The 18,084-nt window shown below is 45.0% G+C and overlaps 1 protein-coding gene across 1 annotated transcript in view; it reads left to right on the top strand.

The window, feature by feature from the left end:
- Katnal2 (katanin catalytic subunit A1 like 2) overlaps positions 1–18,084 on the top strand; it is a 75,417-nt gene that overhangs the window by 42,068 nt on the left and 15,265 nt on the right. The window contains exons 10-13 of the mRNA XM_006973843.4: positions 1,796–1,859; positions 1,977–2,095; positions 7,090–7,181; positions 10,113–10,223. Of these exons, the coding sequence (XP_006973905.1) occupies positions 1,796–1,859; positions 1,977–2,095; positions 7,090–7,181; positions 10,113–10,223 (386 nt within the window). The remainder of the gene's footprint in view (positions 1–1,795; positions 1,860–1,976; positions 2,096–7,089; positions 7,182–10,112; positions 10,224–18,084) is intronic.

Below are 18,084 nucleotides of genomic sequence, written 5' to 3'. Positions count from 1 at the left end.
AAACATAAATACATTTGTCATTCTGTGGGTGGTTAGTTTAGGCTCAACCCAGCCAGGCTTCCTCATCTGTTTCCACATGGTATCATTTGCCTGGCACTATCACATGCCCAGGGCATCAGTGGTTGGGAAGATTGGGTGAAAAGTTGGGATAATGGGCAGCCGAGCTTTTTCCATGTGGCTGCATCCTGTTACAAGCAAGTTCAGCCTTATTCACAGGGTTCTTAGACAGAGGGAAGAAAGATCAAGTGTTAGTGTGCGAGCTTTTTCATAGCCCCTCTTCCATTTGTTCATCTTTATTTTCAAACCACTTTTTATATTTTATAGCATCCCATTGGGCAAGGTCAGAGGGCCAGGAACCAGATGCAGGTGGTGGAGAACTGTACTTTCCTCTGTTAGAAGCAACTATGCAGAATTTGGGGCTAGCGACTATAATTTCCTAAGGCCAGGATTACATACTCATTAAAACAACAACAACTCTATATTGCTACCTCTGATTCCATGAAGCTCTTGACTTTAGGATAGTTTCATTCTAAGGGAACAAAAAACATTAAATTCAGATTATCTTTCTCCTTTCCTCCTTCTTCTGCTCAGGTAGGAGTGAGAAATATATTCAGAACTAAGAGTGAAGCCATAGCACAGGACGTTTAGGAAGGACAGAGCATTTCATTGGCATTCTGGATATGTTACTTTTTCATTATTCTGGGGAACAAACCCACAGCCTTTAACACAGTAGACAAGAGAGCTACACAAAGCTGCAGCCCCTCCCCCTGTTCTGGACATGTTTTTCCATCGTATTGTACCTACCATAGGTGATGGTGTTGTGTTTGCCATCAGCTCTAGTGAGACACTAAGAACACGTAGTAATTTCACTACTGTTTCCCTCCCCCCTGTCCTCTACCAGTCCTGTCCAGATCCTAGAAGGTTTGAACTTGAACTAATGGAAGAGACTCACCTGCAATCTGTGAGCATCCTCTGAGACTCAGTGTCCCCGGCCTCTACAGCAGGCTTCACCATTGACCATCACATGGGCATACACCTTTATGGGTCGGTTCTAAGAGTCATCTTGGATTTTTGTCTTCTTTACAATTTTAAAATGAGCTAAATGCTCCACATAGAGCTCTCAGAGGGAAAGGAAATTATATGCATAAGAAATAACTATTGCCGTGGGCAGTGGTGGCTCACACCTTTAATCACAGTACTCGGGAGGCAGAGGCAGACAGATCTCTGTGAGTTCGAGGCCAGCCTGGTCTACAGAGTGAATTCCAGGACAGTCAGGGCTACACAGAGAAATCCTGTCTCAGAAAAAAAAGAAAGGAAAAGAAATAACTATTGTCACAGAGGAGAAAATAGCCGCATATACCTTTCTTTCTCTTGTTTGTTTGTTTATTTATTTATTATTCATTCACTTATTATTATAAATTTATTATTCTAATTTAGTATTATGGCACTTGCCTGGTGTGCAAAAGGCCTGCATTTAATCCCCAGAAAAAGAAGGAATGAGCCTGGCAGTGGTGGCGCACACCTTTAATCCCAGCACTTGGGAGGCAGAGGCAGGCGGATCTCTGTGAGTTCGAGGCCAGCCTGGGCTACCATGTGAATTCCAGGAAAGGCGCAAAGCTACATAGAGAAACCCTGTCTCGAAAAACCAAAAAAAAAAAAGAAAAAGAAAAAAAAAAAAAAAAAGAAAGAAAGGGGCCTGAGCTTTGGAGTGGCTGTTTCTCAGGAACTCCTGCCCTGCCTGCTAAGGCCGGGCGGGTTGGTGTATTCATACTCATCTTGTTCTTTGTTCTCCAAGTACCCTCAGCTCTTTACAGGAATTCTCTCCCCTTGGAAAGGACTGCTGCTTTACGGCCCTCCAGGTAAATGCATCTTTCTGTTCTGCCCGAGGACTGGGTGAAGGATGCCCGTGGGAGACTGTCAGTGAGGCCAGCCAGGAGCAGAAGTCCCCGCTCATGTTTGTCCTCATGTGTCCCCAGGTACAGGAAAGACTTTACTGGCCAAAGCGGTGGCCACTGAATGCAAAACGACCTTCTTTAACATTTCTGCATCCACCATTGTCAGCAAATGGAGAGGAGATTCAGAAAAACTTGTCCGGGTAGGAATTCTTAACATTTTTATAAATCACTTTTCTAGAATACCAAATTACAAAGCTATGTTAGAGCTTCTTTGTTTAAGATGATATATATGTTAGACTCTACTTGGATCGTGACTACCAAAAGCCCAGGAAGTGGATTTAACTGTCATGTGTGGATATTAATCATATTGCCATCAGCAAAACATGGACTCTCTTCTTCTGGAATTTTACCAACAGCCTTTTTTTTTTTTTTTTGAGACAGGGTTTCTCTGTGTAGTTTTGCGCCTTTCCTGGGACTCACTTGGTAGCCCAGGCTGGCCTCGAACTCACAGAGATCCGCCTGCCTCTGCCTCCCGAGTGCTGGGATTAAAGGCGTGCACCACCACCACTGCCCGGCCCAACAGCCCTTTTTTGATTCACACAATTTAGGAATAAAAGCTAGAATAGAAGTCTCTAAAGTGGCCTACTCTTTCCTTCACTCAAGAACCATTCATTATTAAGCGCGTACAGTATATCCAGTCAACGTTTAGTGAGAGGCCGCTGCTGTGTGCCAGACCCGACACTAAGTACTCTGTGGAGGAATCGAGAGACTTACACCTTAATTATTCTTTCCGATGTTCTGAGCAACTTTTCTTCTCTGCTCACGCCTGTGCGCTGTGTTCTTTACTTGAAGGCCGTTCCCATCTTTACAGTATCTCATTCCTGGCTCACAGCATCTCTTACACTGTAACACTTCGCTGTATCTTCCTGTCGCCCTAAGAGAACAGCTGCTTATGATGTACACCTCACCATAAAGGGGGTCCTTGCCAGAAATCCTGTTAGACTATAGCTTGCTGTGTGAGGACTGATAAGTAATCAATACTAAGTGAATGTAAAATATACTTTCTGAAAAGAAATTACCCTAAAGTATTACTCTGGAATTATGTTCCCTCCAAAAGCTAATTTCCAAATGATTATAGACTGCTTGGAAGACATAATGGATATTTTAGAAGGGTTGGTTAAAAAAATAAAACCGTATCTATTATTTATTACTTTGACTACTTATTTATTCATTCATTTTTTTTTTTTAAAGTTTTTCCAGACAAGGTTTCTCTGTGTAGCTTTGCACCTTTCCTGGAACTCAATTGGTAGCCCAGGCTTCCCTTGAACTCACAGAGATCAGCCTGGCTCTGCCTCCCGAGTTCTGGGATTAAAGGCGTGCGCCACCACCGCCCGGCTCATTCCTCCTTTTTCTGGGGATTAAATACAGGCCTTTTGCACGCCAGGCAAGTGCCATAATACTAAATTAGCCCTGAGCCCCTTGATACTGTTTTCAAGTTGTTTCAAATGTTTAGGCTTTTATGAATTTTTATCAACCCCTCAACATTGTCTTTCTTTCCTGTTGTTCTGTTTATTGTAGTGGTGCTGTTTTGAGACAAGATCTTTTTGTACATGTAGTCCAGGCTGGCCTTGAACTCATGATCCATATGCTGGGATCACCTCATTCTCCTAGGTGCTGGGATTATAGATGTATACCACCATGCCTGGATCAAGATGAAATCTGTGAAAATATATATCTACATTTTCTGCTTTGATCTTTATCTTGAGGCTATCTCAGGTCACACTTGATCTTAGCCAAAAGGCCGAGAAGCGATCTATCTCAGGTCACATCCCCAGGGATTTCTGCTTATCTGCACCTACACGTGTGCATCTCCAGAGTTCTGGTTAGCTCAACTTCAAAGAGCTGAGATTTAATTAACTGCAATCATTATCAGCCTAAAACTGTTTGGGATGTGTGTGTTTAATTTCTGTGTATCGAGTAACAGCAATACAACTCACAAAACATGCCCTGCCCTGAATAGTATAGATTCATGTCCTGTCACAAAAAGTGTTTTGAACCATGAGTACAAGACATTGCAAGGTGCTGAAAGAAAGATCCCAGACTCCCTGGACGAACCTTAGGTGGACAGACATGTACATTTGTATATTTTATGAATAACCTCAACAGAGATGGAAAGAAGATGTTTCTTGTTTAGTGTTGAATGGCTAGAAATGCCAGTCACAAGAATGCTCCCTTCTCTGTATTTTATTTAGTTCCGTTTTTTTCTGCTTTAGTATTATTCCAGGAGTGAGGCAATGCTCCCTCTCCCAGTTCTTCATCTCTTTCACCACATATTTAAAAGAGTAAATCTGGCTTTATGAAAAATGCATGAGAACATACATTTCTTTAATTTGGAATATATGAACTCATATCCTCCTATTCACGTGGCAGGCACCTCACTGAATGAGCCATCTCCCAGGCCCCTAATTTGAGCATTTTACAAGTTACTTTAGAAGATGCTTATATTTCTTTTTTCTTATGAAAAATATATTTTAATTTAAATATTTGAAAAAATATTCAAGAGGAAACTGGAAACTTCTGCCAGTCTTGAAGGATCTTATCTTATGTCCTTGTGGAGGTTACTTTTTCCTCGTTCTTTGAGACTTGGGGAAGGTCCTCACCTGGAGAGTGTTAGTCATTCTGTCAACTTCTCCTTCCTGTAAAGGTTTTTAGAGAGAGCACACCAACCCTTTAGGACCTTCCCCTAAATCAGAAAAGCGTTTTCTCCCATTGGTTCCTCTTTCTATTCCAATTAAGGAGTTATTTATAGGGAACCTTTGGGCTGTGAACCCCCTCCTCTCCTAATGCTGCTGCCTCTTAGGAGTGGAGCACTATTGAATGGCTGAGTGATCTCTTTAGCAAATGCATACACCTGTTGCTGATTACGTCTCCCTCCCCCAGATGATTTAACTTCCTCCAAGCACCTCTGGACATTTTAGACTAATGCTTCTAGAAGCACTTACCAGGGTTCTATTTATTCTCTGGGAATGGAAACTCCGTAATCTGAGCAATGTGGAGACCTAAGTTCTAAATGCAGCTAGTTCTTCTAACTTCATGTTTAGGAGCCCCTCGGTCTTATACACCCGACTAAGCTCCTTAAAACTGTGTGTAGGTCTGATAGAGGGTTCTACTATCCTCTTTTTCATCGTGTAGATGGCTGCTATTGTAGTCACCTTTAAAATCAGGTATAATTGGGCTTCTCTGTCTGTGACAGGAAGAAAAGTTATTTGCTCCTACTTAGCTGGTCTACAGTGTATGAGAGAGGTGTGAGTGATAAGCTTCCCAGAACTGCCCTTTGTTTCATGGCTTTGCTGGGGAAATGTGAACAAATGCGTGTCCACCCAGAGAGGGCACTGGAGAATTCTATTCAAGGGTCAACCAGGGAGTTTTTGGAGCATAGATGAGTGGTCATGGAAGTAAAGGCATCTGCACCACCAAAAAGGTCCCCAAGCTTAGGTGCTGATTCATGGAGGCTGCATACCTGCTGCTCCCTGAACAACCTGCAGGGAGCTCCACCAAGCACAGAAGCTCCTCTCTGTACCGGTTGTTCATGCTTCTACAGCCAGGGGATCAGCCTTGTAAATCTTGTATTTCAGGAGCTCCCTGAGCCCTGTGAATTCCTCTTACTCCCCTAGCCTGTAAATTCCCTTTATTCTTTGAGTCTCATAAGTTCCCTTTATTTCCCAAGCCTGTGAGTTCCCTCTAGTTGCTGAGTCTTGTAAGTTCCTTTACTTCCTAAACCTAGAAAGTTCCCTTTATTCCTGGAGCCTTGTAAATTCTCTGAGCCTTTTAAGTTCCCTTTACTTCCTGATCCTGTAAGTTTCCTTTATTTTTTGGCTCTCCTTAGCTTCCCTCCTTTGTCTAGGAAGGGATATTTCAATTAAGGAAATTCTTAGTTTATGAGAAGGAGCCAGGTCCTATGAACCAGGATTCTGGCACAGGGAAGTGCTGACACATCACCTTGGACTCACCATACCCTGAGTCATAGGGATGAGAGAGATTTCCTCCTTAGTGTCCAGAGGCTTGGAGGGATGTTCTGCCGAGGCTCCTGAAGGCCACGCTCTAGCTTTTCAAAACCCTCTTACTGTCCTGGGATGTTTTCCTTATACTGAGTGACATGGAGAATAAATCCCCCATGGCAACTGAAGAATCTCTGTTCTCTCCCATATCTCTGCCACATTCTCTAATCAACCAGTGAAGAATTGTATATGGTGCTCAAGAGATCAGTTGCAGGATTAAAAAAAAAAAAAAAAAAAAGATTTAGCTCTTTTTGCTGTTCACCACCACTATATCTCCCTGTCGAGTTCTTTATTATTGGTTTTTATGTCTGTTCTTTTGCTGGCTGCTTTCTTGTTCTTGTTCAGTCTGTAGTATTTTACTCTGGAACAGAACATCATATTCAATCAAAAATTGCTTTTGAGAATCTGCTCCTCTAGTATTTGAGAGGCAGAGCAGAAGGATCACTCCGAGTTCACTGGCCAGCCTGAGTGATGCTGTGAGTTCCTGTCTAGCTTAAGCCGTTTCAAGACAACAAAACCCAGCAACACTGACAAACAAAACAAAGGAAAAAAGTGTTCAAAGAACATGATCCTAGCCATCAGTGTTGAGGTGGGGTGGGGGCCCCCCATGGAATCACTCAGGGAGCCAAGAAGGACAATTTCAATTTGTTATTCACGACTGTCCTTTTCCTGAATTTCTTCCTTCTGAGAATAACCCTGTTGTGCCCAAGGATGAAAGGGGAAGTTACTACATGATCTTATATATTTTAAGGATGTTTGTGTCCACCGGAAATGTGTGATTGGCAGGTGTCCCTGGGGGTTAACTAGTCAATTAGAAGCTTGGGAACTAAGTTTTGTCTTCAGCTCTCATCTTCATCTTTAGTAACCTGGAACTAGCCACCCACTCTCTCTGGCTCTAATTTTATCAAATGATAAATGGAAATAATTGGACCATCCAACCCCCTAGGGTAGAACTAGGGAGAAATAACAGTGATGGTTATAAAGCTGCCTCAGAGTGCTGGTATAGAACAAGTACTTAGTATTATAACACTTCTAAACTTTTAATCTGGGACTATTTGAGGGCTTAAGTTGAAGTGTATGGCAAGGACTAACTTCAGAATATATATCTGAACCTGCTCTGGCTTTTCCTCACTCAGGTGCTGTTTGAACTTGCCCGCTATCATGCCCCCTCCACGATCTTCCTGGACGAGCTGGAATCTGTGATGAGTCAGAGAGGCATGACTCCTGGGTAACAGACTTGGTTTTTTTTTGGTCATCAGTTCTCCCTTTTGTAAGTGTGTGTGATGGTCGGAAGCCCATCGACATTTACCAGCAGAATGAGCCTATTAATAAGCCCACAAATTTTCTGCAGACACATGGAAAGGTCTTTAAATTAGATCCTGTTAACTGAGTAGCTGATTTAAATAGTTTTTATAACCGGAGGAAATATCATCCTCCCTTCCCCCTTCCCCACAGAGTGGCTTTCAGGCCTGAAGATCATCCAGCCGCAGGATCCCAGGCTGCCATGATGGCCTGGCTGCCTCAAAATAACCTCCTCTGGAGCCAGAGGGCCTGCCAGTGGGGACTGGGGCTGGCCCATGCAGCCACAGGATGGGCTGCCTCTGCATTGCATTCCCTGGAGGCGGTCCTTGATGGTGTGCGAGGCCAAGGAAAGCGGAGATTCTTTGACATCTGTCACATGCATTATTTCTAAAGATTAAGAGTCCAAAAATGTCCTCAGAAGGAAGGTTACAAATGCTCTCTGGTTGTGCTTTCAAAAGGGCAAATAGGCTTGTTGGTTTGCTGGCTTGATTTTGTGAGTGTGGCATATGTTGTGTGTGTGTGTGTGTGTGTGTGTGTGTGTGTGTGTGTGTGTGTGTGTGTGTGTGTGTCTGGCTTTCTATGTGGATGCTCAGATCAATACTTAGGTTCTTGAGGCTTAGACAGCACTACTTTACCAACTAAGCTACTATCTCAGGCCCCATTTTTAAGTTCTTTGAAATGTATTTTAAAATATTTTTATTAATTCTTTGAGAATTTCATACAGTATATTCTGAGCACATTTGCTCCCGGTTACTCCCTTTAATTTCTCCAGGTCCGCACCACCCCTCACTTCTTACTTTTCTGTGTAGCCCTGGCTGTTCTGTAACTTGCTTTGTAGACCAGGCTGGCCTCAGACTCAGAGATCTGCCTATCTCTGCCTCCTGAGTGCTGGGATTAAAGGTGTGCACCACCACTGCCTGGCTCATGTCTTCATTTTTTTTTTTTTTAAAGATTTATTTATTTATTATGTATACAGCATGTATGATTGCAGACCAGAAGAGGGCACCAAATCTCATTACAGATGGTTGTGAGCCACCATGTGGGTGCTGGGAATTGAACTCAGGACCTCTGGAAGAGCACTCAGTGCTCTTAACCTCTGAGCCATCTCTCCAGCCCCATGTCTTCATTTTTTAAAAATTATTTATCTGAAAATTCATTGACTCTTCTTTGTGATGACTATATACTTCTGAGTGTAGGGCCATCTGCTGGGGCATGGTTCACTTACCAGGAGCCACACACCATTAAGAAAACTGACTTTCCCTCCCCTAGAAGCCATCACCTGTCCGTAGCTCCTCAGTTAGGAGTGAGGGCTCATGAACGCCTTCCCACTCCATGCTGACTGGCTTGCTCTTGTGCAGGTCTGGTGCAGGCATTCACAGCTGCTGTGAGGTCATGAGTGGAGCGGACCTGTCATGCCCAGGAGATGCTGTTTACTCCAGTTCTCCCTGACCTCTGGCTCTTACAGCCTTTCTACCCCATCTCTGAAATGGTCCCTGAGCTTTAGGAGAGGAAGGGTGTTATAGATTTGTCCCAGGTGTGGCTGAGCTCCCCAGCCACTTCTCTGCACTTTGGCAGTTTGAGTTTCTGCATCAGCCACTATCTATTGCACAAAGAAACTTCTCTGATAAAGTATGAGAGCGCCTCTAGTCTATGGGTAGAGAGTTATGAATTTAGAGTACAGTTTTATACTATGTCCAGTTAGCAAAATAATAGTAGTAGGTTCACCCCTGGGGCCTGTGAACTCCCCACCCTTGTGTTAGGGGCTGGATTTGCAGTACCAGGCATGTACTGTGTCCAGTGAAGGGGGCCTTAGCTCCAGTCAGAAAGCAGCTGGTTACCTCCGTAACACTCACGTGACTATTACTATCCCAGTCATTATTGCAGTTTACAGGGGACACAGCTGGATAAGATGGTTAACTCCCCAGCTAGGCACAGTGCTGCATGCCTTTAATCCCAGCACTCAGGAGGCAGAGGCAGGTGGATCTCTGTGAGTTCAAGGCCAGCCTGGCCAACATACTGAATTCCAGGACAGCCAGAGATACATCGTGAGACCCTGTCTTGGAAAACAATAACAACAAAAGACTGTTGACATCCGTTGCTGATGATCCCCCAGCATCCTTCATAGCACCCTCTGGTACTTACCCAGTAGGGAGGAAGCTTCTGGTCAATATTAACATGATTTCTCAATGTCTTATGACCAATGGATGTGCGGTCTTCAGCAATAGTGTCTTACAGTCAAGTTCTGATGGGCAATCAAGAGCAGCAGCAATAGCCTGTCTTGTTTGGGGTTCTCTAGGACACCCTTGACCAACAACAGAGGAGAGCAGAGTGTGGGACTTTTTATTTGACAACCTTTGGATGGGTTCTGAGATGAGTGTAATTCCCTGTGAAGGGCAACTCCAATTAAACTCTTTTATATGAATATGTGTGTGTGTACATGTTGTGCACACACATATACATGTACATACACACACACACACACACACACACACACACACACAAAACATGAAATAGTAGGTTTCCATATAGCTTTCCCAAACAGCCTCACCAGTGTCAAGCCACTACCACACCTGGCAATTATGGCATTTTTAAAGGGTTAAATAATGGAGCCGTTGGACACAGCTGGGTTACGTTTAACCATTCTTCAGTTATTATTTTTTTTTTTTAGTTCTGCATCAACTGTTGTTTTTCTTTTAAATATACTCCTTGCATCATTTACCTTGCCCATTTTCTTTAACTTATTTGCTATCAGAATGGAGCTTGTTTTACAGTCACAGGGCGGTTGCTGTGAGGGCCCCCCTTGTTGTGAGGCAAAGCCTCTGGCGTGAGAGGGAATCCTGTCTCCTTGTCTCTGCAGGGCAGAGCACGAGGGAAGCCTTCGGATGAAGACGGAGCTACTGGTGCAGATGGACGGCTTGGCCCACTCGGAGGATCTCGTGTTTGTCTTAGCGGCATCTAACCTGCCATGGTAAGGTATCCAGAGAACACATCACACACACACACACACACACACACACACACACACACACACACACACACACACACACACTTTCGTGAGCCACTACATACAGGTGAAGATGTCAGTGAGAGCTATAGGAGGAGGGATTGAAGTTATACACAAACTGGATCCATAGTGGATGTGGGTGTGACAGGGAATCTGAAGACCAGCATAAGAGTGGGCAGCGCCATTCCTGGGGTGTGGGCTCTAAACTATGTAGGAGTAGAGTGGAGTTGATCAGGAGGCATGCATGCATGCATGCATTTCTCTCTGCTCTTGGCCGTGGGTCCTGCCACCTGACTGCCCTGCTGTGATGGACAGTAACCTGGAACTGTGAGCTAAAATAATCCATTTCTCCCTTAAGTTGCCTTTGTCAGGTTTTTAAATATTCTTATTAAAGTAACAGAAATTAGGACATAAGGAGAGACTATACTTTGTTGTTGAATCAGGCAGAGGTTTTGCATAGACCTATAAATGCTTAATATCCCTAGTTCTCAAAGAACATTCCAGAAATAATGTTTTAATTTTATTGGTATTAAAATTAAAGTTTTTTAAGTTAGGAGGAAAATTCTTTCTCTAATGCCATATAGTAAATAGAAAACTAAATAATCTCTAATTGAAAATATAATCTCCTCTCAGAGTTTCCTATTCAAACTGTATCCCAGAGTGGTTTAAGAACAATTCTAGAAGAATTGGGAAATAAGAGATGTTGATTAGGGAAAACAATATCGACTCAGAGAATATATTTTAAAAATGTTATAATCCTCTTACACTTCTCAGAACATTTTCACATTATTATTTCCTATGTCCTGGATAGGGAAGGAGATATATAAAGAAACATTCTTAGAGGGTGGTCAAGGCCATGAAAGGCAAATCAGCCAGTGGTCAACAGCAGGGAGCAGAGGGGCTATCTCACCCCATGCCATACAGCAGTGAGCAGAGAGGGGCTATCTCACCCCACCCCACCCCATACAGCAGGGAGCAGAGAGGGGCTATCTCACCCCACCCCATCCCATACAGCAGTGAGAGGAGAGGGGCTATCTCACCCCACCTCACCCCATACAGCAGTGAGCAGAGGGGCTATCTCACCCCACCTCACCCCATACAGCAGTGAGTAGAGGGGCTATCTCACCCCACCCCAACCCATACAGCAGTGAGCGGAGAGGGGCTATCTCACCCCACCTCACCCCATACAGCAGTGAGAGGAAAGGGGCTATCTCACCCCACCCCACCCCATACAGCAGTGAGCGGAGAGGGGCTATCTCACCCCACCTCACCCCATACAGCAGTGAGCGGAGAGGGGCTATCTCACCCCACCCCACCCCATACAGCAGTGAGCAGAGGGGCTATCTCACCCCATCTCCTTTTCCACATTTAGGGACAAACAGAAAGCTCCTTTGATCATGCTAATCATCCAGGTCCCAAACAAGAGACTGAGACCAATTGTAGGCAATTAGTTGATAATCTGTTCCTTTAGATACATTTGTAATCTAAACCTGGCCCCACCTCCCTGCACACTTATAATACTTGTTCTGTTATGCTCTGGTGATCAGCATTTAACATTTTGAAGATCTATTATACACAATGTTAAAAGTGGAGTCCAATAGAGAATTACTATTTAAATGTTTAAATGAACATCATTGGAAGCCATTGATTGATGCTAAGCTTCTCTATGGGGTTCCAACGGCTAAAGTCATAATGGGGTCACCCATGTTTGCATTCAGCCAAACTGGGACACTTGTCATTTAGCCTTCTGAGAAATCAGGACAGACAATAGGCCAGAGTTCTAAACAGGCCAGTTCCACACACAATGCTTCAAGGCCCTGGGTCGCACCCTCTGTACTGCCACAAGACACGACAACCCAGTAACCGGATGTTGGCCCGTCAGTTATTAATTTTTTTCTGTTGTTTTGTGTCCTTGTCCCCTACTTTCCAAGGACTGTTACTTTGAAGTGGACCAAACTGCCTTTGATTTTTGTGTCTTTTTCTGCTGCCTCGTGGCTGTGGGTGCTCACTAGCGTGGGTGTGAAGCGGTAAAGCGCCTAATATGAGTGTGGCAGGTCTGTACCTTGAGAGACTTGAATACACATTTTCCTCCCCTCACCGTGACTTCAGCAGTCCTGAAGTCAGCTCTGCCAGTGTTGATGGACCAGGGTCAGCTGTGCTCTTGGTAGTGTCTTCTTCCTGCTCTGAGTACTCGAGGCTGAAAATGAGGCTGACTCAGGTCAGCAGATTTTCTTCAGACTTTACCTCAGTATCAGGAGCATCACACCGCATCACCTCCTGAGGGGGCAGTGTCTTGTTTTCTCACTTTTGTCGATGCCAAACTTGATCTGTGGGTTCAGATCTATTGGTCTGGTTTCTCTGCTCTACATCTCTCCGAGTTTAGCATCTCCTGATCAGGGTTGACTCAGTAGTTAAGAGCACTTGTTGCTCTTGCAAAGGACCCAGGTCCCATTCCTAGCACCCATGTGATGGCTCACAACCATCTGTACTCCAGTCCTGGGGGATCCGATGTCCTCTTCTGACCTTCTCCCATACCAGGCACACATGTGGTTCATAAACATGCATGTGGGCAAAACACTCATACACATAAAAAAATAGCTGTTCTTTATATTTTAATTAAAACTCTCTGAAGAGTGACCTTGTGACCTATAACCTTAAACTGAACGTGCTCAGAAATGTGCACCTTTCCAAGTATGCCCAGAAATGTGCCTGCCCCTAAACGTGCCTTCCTTACGTGAATGTGCGTGGGTTCCCTGGGTAAAACCTTCATGTTCTGCTCGGGAAGGAAGGACATTGCTTTGGAGCAACCCTGATGCAGTCTTGCTCTTCCTCAGCTGCAATCCTTCCTGCCCTCTTTCCCCAACCTCCCATCTTCTGTTGGCTTTGTACTTACCACAATGTGACCCAAAGCTAGAGGTTACGGTTTTGTCATGGCTTCTGATTGACAGCTAGAATCACTATAAGAGGGCTTTCCCTCTCCCAGTGGGGCTGCTTGGCTACCCCCCAAATGTAGAAAAACAAGTGTCACCACTAGCAGTGAGTGAGTCCCCTCCCCCTACTCCAAACTGAGAAATATGCTTTAGAACCTTTGGTACAATATCATTGTGTTTTGTGAGTGATTTTTTTTTTTCTGGCTTTTGTTTTGTTTTGACAGGATCTTCTTACATAGCCCAGACTGCCCTTGGTTTCTGGGTCTTCCTGCCTCTGCCTCCTGGCTGTAGTGATTACAGGAATGCAGTACCGCCCTTGATGAGTTCTGTGAGTTTGAAAAAAAAACTTTCTCCAGCACATTCTGCATGGTTCATGGCCAGTGCTTTTAAGCAGTCGTGCCATTTAATTGTGCTATGTGTTTTCATTGTATTATTATTACTATCATTACTATTTGCAGTGTGCAGAAGAGAGAAAAGCCAGGTCCTTGTATGTGTGTGTTCTGAAAAATGCGTCCCTGTTATTATAGGGTGGATTAGAGTTCTCCAGAGGAAGAGAACCACTAACGCGTATGTATATTATAAAACAGGATTTGTCCTGGGCCTGGTGGAACACACCTGTTATCCCTCCTGAAACAGAAGCAGGTGGATCTCTGTGAGCTCCAGCCAGCCTGCTTTACATATGAGTTCCAGGACAGCCAGGGCTCCATAGTGAGAGCCTGTCTCAAAAACAAACAAACCAACCGAAGGGAGATGTTTACTAGAATGGCTCCAGCTGATGGTGGTTTGGTAGTCTAACCCTGGCCATCTGCACACTAGAACGGCTGAGAGCCTGGCTGCTGCTCAGTTCCTAAAGGGGATGGATGTCTTAGCAGCCCTAGTCTGTGCTGAAGGCCTGAAAGAGCTGGGGAATTACTGCTTCTCAGTCCTCTCTGGAAGGCCAAACAAGCTAGATTCTGGCATCAGTTAGGGACGGCTCAGCAACATCAGCTACACTGCCTCGATGTATGCACCAGCAAGACGCTAGCCAGGCAGGCAGCAAGCCGTTCTGCGTTCTCACAGACCCTTTTATACTTGTGCCATTTGGTCCTGAACAGGGTCTTCTCCCAACTAGTCCTTCCTACAGATGCCTTCCCAGACCTGCTCAGACTCTTGTCTCTTAGCCTCCTTAAGTGGACTGTCGAGGTTTACCATCAGGCAGGGAGGGCAAACCTAGATGATGTAAGCCACTCACTCAATGCAGCCCCCTTGATGCAATCAAGAAATTCAGTAAATGCCTGTCCTGGTAACACAGGCAGATAATCCTAGCACTTGGGAGGTAGAGGTAAGAGGGTCAAGAGTTCAAGGTCATTGTTGGCTGCATGGTGATTTTGAAGCTAGCCTCAGCTATGTGAGGGGTTTGGGGCAGAGAGAAACGTTCGTTCTAAAACTGCTTGTGGTAACAGTTGCATAATCCTATGGCTGTGCTGAATCCATGCACCACCTAATGGTGTCTCAGGCAGTGATGGGCTGCATAGACAGTGGTCCCAGGAGGTAATAACGGAGCCACAGAGGTTCCACACTGCACAGTGCGAACACTGCTCACATGTCTGTTGATGCTGGTATCAGTAAGTGTACTCAAGTGTTAACGGTGTCAAAGTACGGCATACACAGTACAGGGCCGAGTGATGAGAATAAACAGCTGTTACTGATTTACATGTTTTAGTACACGTGTTTACAGTTCGAGCTTTTTATTATTTTAAAATCTACAACTTCTAGCTATTTAGAAACATTTTACTATAACTAGCACTCCATATTTATAGGTAGTAGCCTCACACATCTTGTATTTATCTCTTACACAAAAGGCTGCACCATATAAATTGTTCTATGTTTTGGCTTTTTTTTTCTTAACAAAATATTAGAATATCCTGGAGATCTTTCTAAATAAGGCCATAAATTCTTCCGTACCGCCTTTATAGTTATATAGTCCTCAGTTGTGAATCTCTGAAAATTTACCTAATCCGTCCTCTGGTGATGGCCACAGGGTGGCTCCTACTCTCTCCATCACAGATGGTGATGCAGTAGGGAGTGGGCATGGATATGTTTTCACCAGTGCAGCCTTGGGAGAGGCTCCTGGAAGGAAACCACTGGGCAAAGGGTAATGCGCGTGGAATTGGGGTGTAGCCGGCCAAATCTCCCTCCACAGAGGCTGTGCCATTCTGCGGTCCCACTAGTGTGCTGCTTTCATTACTTAACATTATAGTGAGAGCATTTCCAAGGTCATTAAATAATCCTTGAAAACTGGCTTCGGTGACGGCTGCCCAGAATTCCCACATGTGGACTATACCTCCGTTACACCATTCCTTTCTGCTGAAGGCGTATGAAGTTCCCAGACTTTCTCTATGAACAAGTAACAATGAAATGAGCTTCCTTGCATAGAAGCCTTTGTGAACAGGAAGGACTAGGGAGAAGGCTCAGTCCATAAAGCTTTGTAATCCCAGCACCGGGGAGGCGGAGACAGATGGATCCCTGGGGCTCCATGGCCAGTCAACCAAGACTACTTAATAAGTGTCAGGCCAGTGAGAGACTCTCTCAAAACAGGGGGAGGGGTGGCACCTGATGAATGGCACCCCATGATTGTCCTCTTGCCTCCACACATACATGCCCCCCGCCATGAGTGGGCATACATAAACCAGTGTGCACACATGCACAGAACACCACCTTTGGGTGCAGTTCTGGTTGTTATGAAAGATATCTAGAGGTGGAATTACTGGGTGAAAGGGCTTTGTATTTTTAACTCCCTCATGACAAACTGCCATTCCCTTTCATAAGGAAAGATTCTAGGAAGAAAGAATATTCCTCATGAATAAGATTCTTCCTTGGCTTCAGGATCTTACTCGAGGAAAGGGGCTCATTTGATCCAAGGGGTGTAGCCTGGAGAAACAGCTAATTCAAAGCCCCATGTGAAGACTCAGTTCTGAAATATCAAATCCCTTACAGTCGGTAGAGAGTTGCTCATCGAGAGCATCACTCAGGCACTGGGCAACTCTCTACCGCTGTCTCAGCAGTGAGGTGGCGTACAGCTTTTGCTCACCTGTCTTGGCTGGTCTGTAGCATGGGAGAGGGCCAGAAGGAAGCAACAGGGACGCACTTCTCTGTGTCATCTGATGTGTAAGTGAGCAACGAGAGGAATAAAAAATGTTACACATTTAATATTACCACTTAATGTAATAGCGATGTTAAGAAACTCAGTGAGCATAATTAGGGCTAATTGACCTGCCTTGATTGTGGCATATTCACAAGCTCAGGCCTAGTAGTCCAGAGGGAATGCAGTGCCGAACAGCGCCATTAAGGCACGTTCCATCTAGAGAGGTCTATTTAACTCTCTGGTAGTTTGTACAAATAAGGTGTGGGGGCTGTGAGTGACATGCGGACACCCTGTCTTCCTGGCTGCTTGCCAAATGGCTAGAAATTCCGGGAACGCTCTAGGAAAGCAGGTACTGGTCCAACAGAGCAGGTTAAAAAACTAGAAGACAGCTTTCTTCTAATCCTCAGGAAAAGGCCAAAGAGACTCCTGCTCTGCAAATGAAACCGTCCTGGGTGGCTTGGGGGGCACCGGGGGTGGCTCAGTGGACATCTCCTTGTCACTGTACTTCCATTTTCTACAAGATTTAAAATGCTCGCTCCTAGGGCAGCTGTTAGGCTGGCTGCTTTTCCACCACCTATGTGAGCAGACCAGGATGCGCCTTCCTGGTGTGGCGTTCCTACAGATGTGCTGTTTGTGATGGAGAAGGTCAGTAAACACAACCCCAGGTCTCTTCTCAACAGCCGCCAGCATTCTGGCCCTGGGGGAGGAGAAGTGCTCTCTGAGTCTTCCAACTCTGGACTTTGACCCATCTGCATTTTCCTAAAGTGGTCCACCACAGCTCTGTAAGCACTGTACACAAAGCAGGGCCTACCTGGGAAAGGGGAGTGCTCTCCTCACACACGTGAGTGAGTGCTCTCCTCGCACGCGTGAGTGAGGCCTTGGGTTCCATCCAGCACAGCAAACAAACAAACGGAAGTGAAAACAAGAGCTAGTGACCTAACACTCCAGAGATACCATGTCCTCAAACCATGCACGTGGAGCACATGGGGCGACAGAGTGGAATCACCCCTTGGGTGGAACTGTATTGTGCCGTGGCCTGCTGTGTGTTCCTGGCTTGATGTACTGTGGTCGCCTCTGCAAACCTGCTTAATTCTATAAACGATTCCATTATGTCAGTGTCCCGTCATTTGTAACTTTTCTTTTCGAGGACTCGCTCCCTCTTTGCCCCTCTCCAGCCTCTCTTTGGGAGGGGTACCTCCGGCACTGCTTGGCTAGATCAGCGCAGATACTATCGAAAGGGCTTCTGTCTTATAAATCTCCCTTTTCTCACCCTGTGGCTGGGGAGAGCCAACTTTTCTTGGAGCTTTGTGCAGTTTTGAGTTACGGTCTTCTCCAGTGAACCGTCAGGACAGATGGGAGGCAGGAAAGCCCCGGACGCCGGTTGCCATGGCAGTCGCTAAGTGCTGAGGTCCCCAGCCAGTCTGCCTCCTCCTCCTGCCTTTCGGTCTCCTTTTGGTTATTTATGGTTTGAAAGCCACAGGTGACAAGTGCAAGTCTCTTGCTCATATTTTTGAGCCACCTATTTCCTTCTTTATAGGTTTTAAACATTATTTTATTCTCCAGTCAATGGAATGTATTTCTATTGTTAGTTTTTCCTTCTTCTGACTTTCATTCATGGTGGTCGTTACATGTGATTTTATTAATGGTTTATTTGTTAATGGTTGTTTTATAATTTTATTAATGACATAGATGCTATCTATGGGAGTCATGCATTGGGACCCTATAGAGAAAAGTTGACTGTTTTGGGTTTTGAACCACCACTTTGACTTAA

Source organism: Peromyscus maniculatus, chromosome 19 (assembly GCF_049852395.1).
Source record: "Peromyscus maniculatus bairdii isolate BWxNUB_F1_BW_parent chromosome 19, HU_Pman_BW_mat_3.1, whole genome shotgun sequence".
Classification (NCBI taxonomy): domain Eukaryota; kingdom Metazoa; phylum Chordata; class Mammalia; order Rodentia; family Cricetidae; genus Peromyscus; species Peromyscus maniculatus.
Note: the sequence above shows the minus strand (reverse complement) of the source record. Positions and strands in the feature narration are given on the sequence as shown.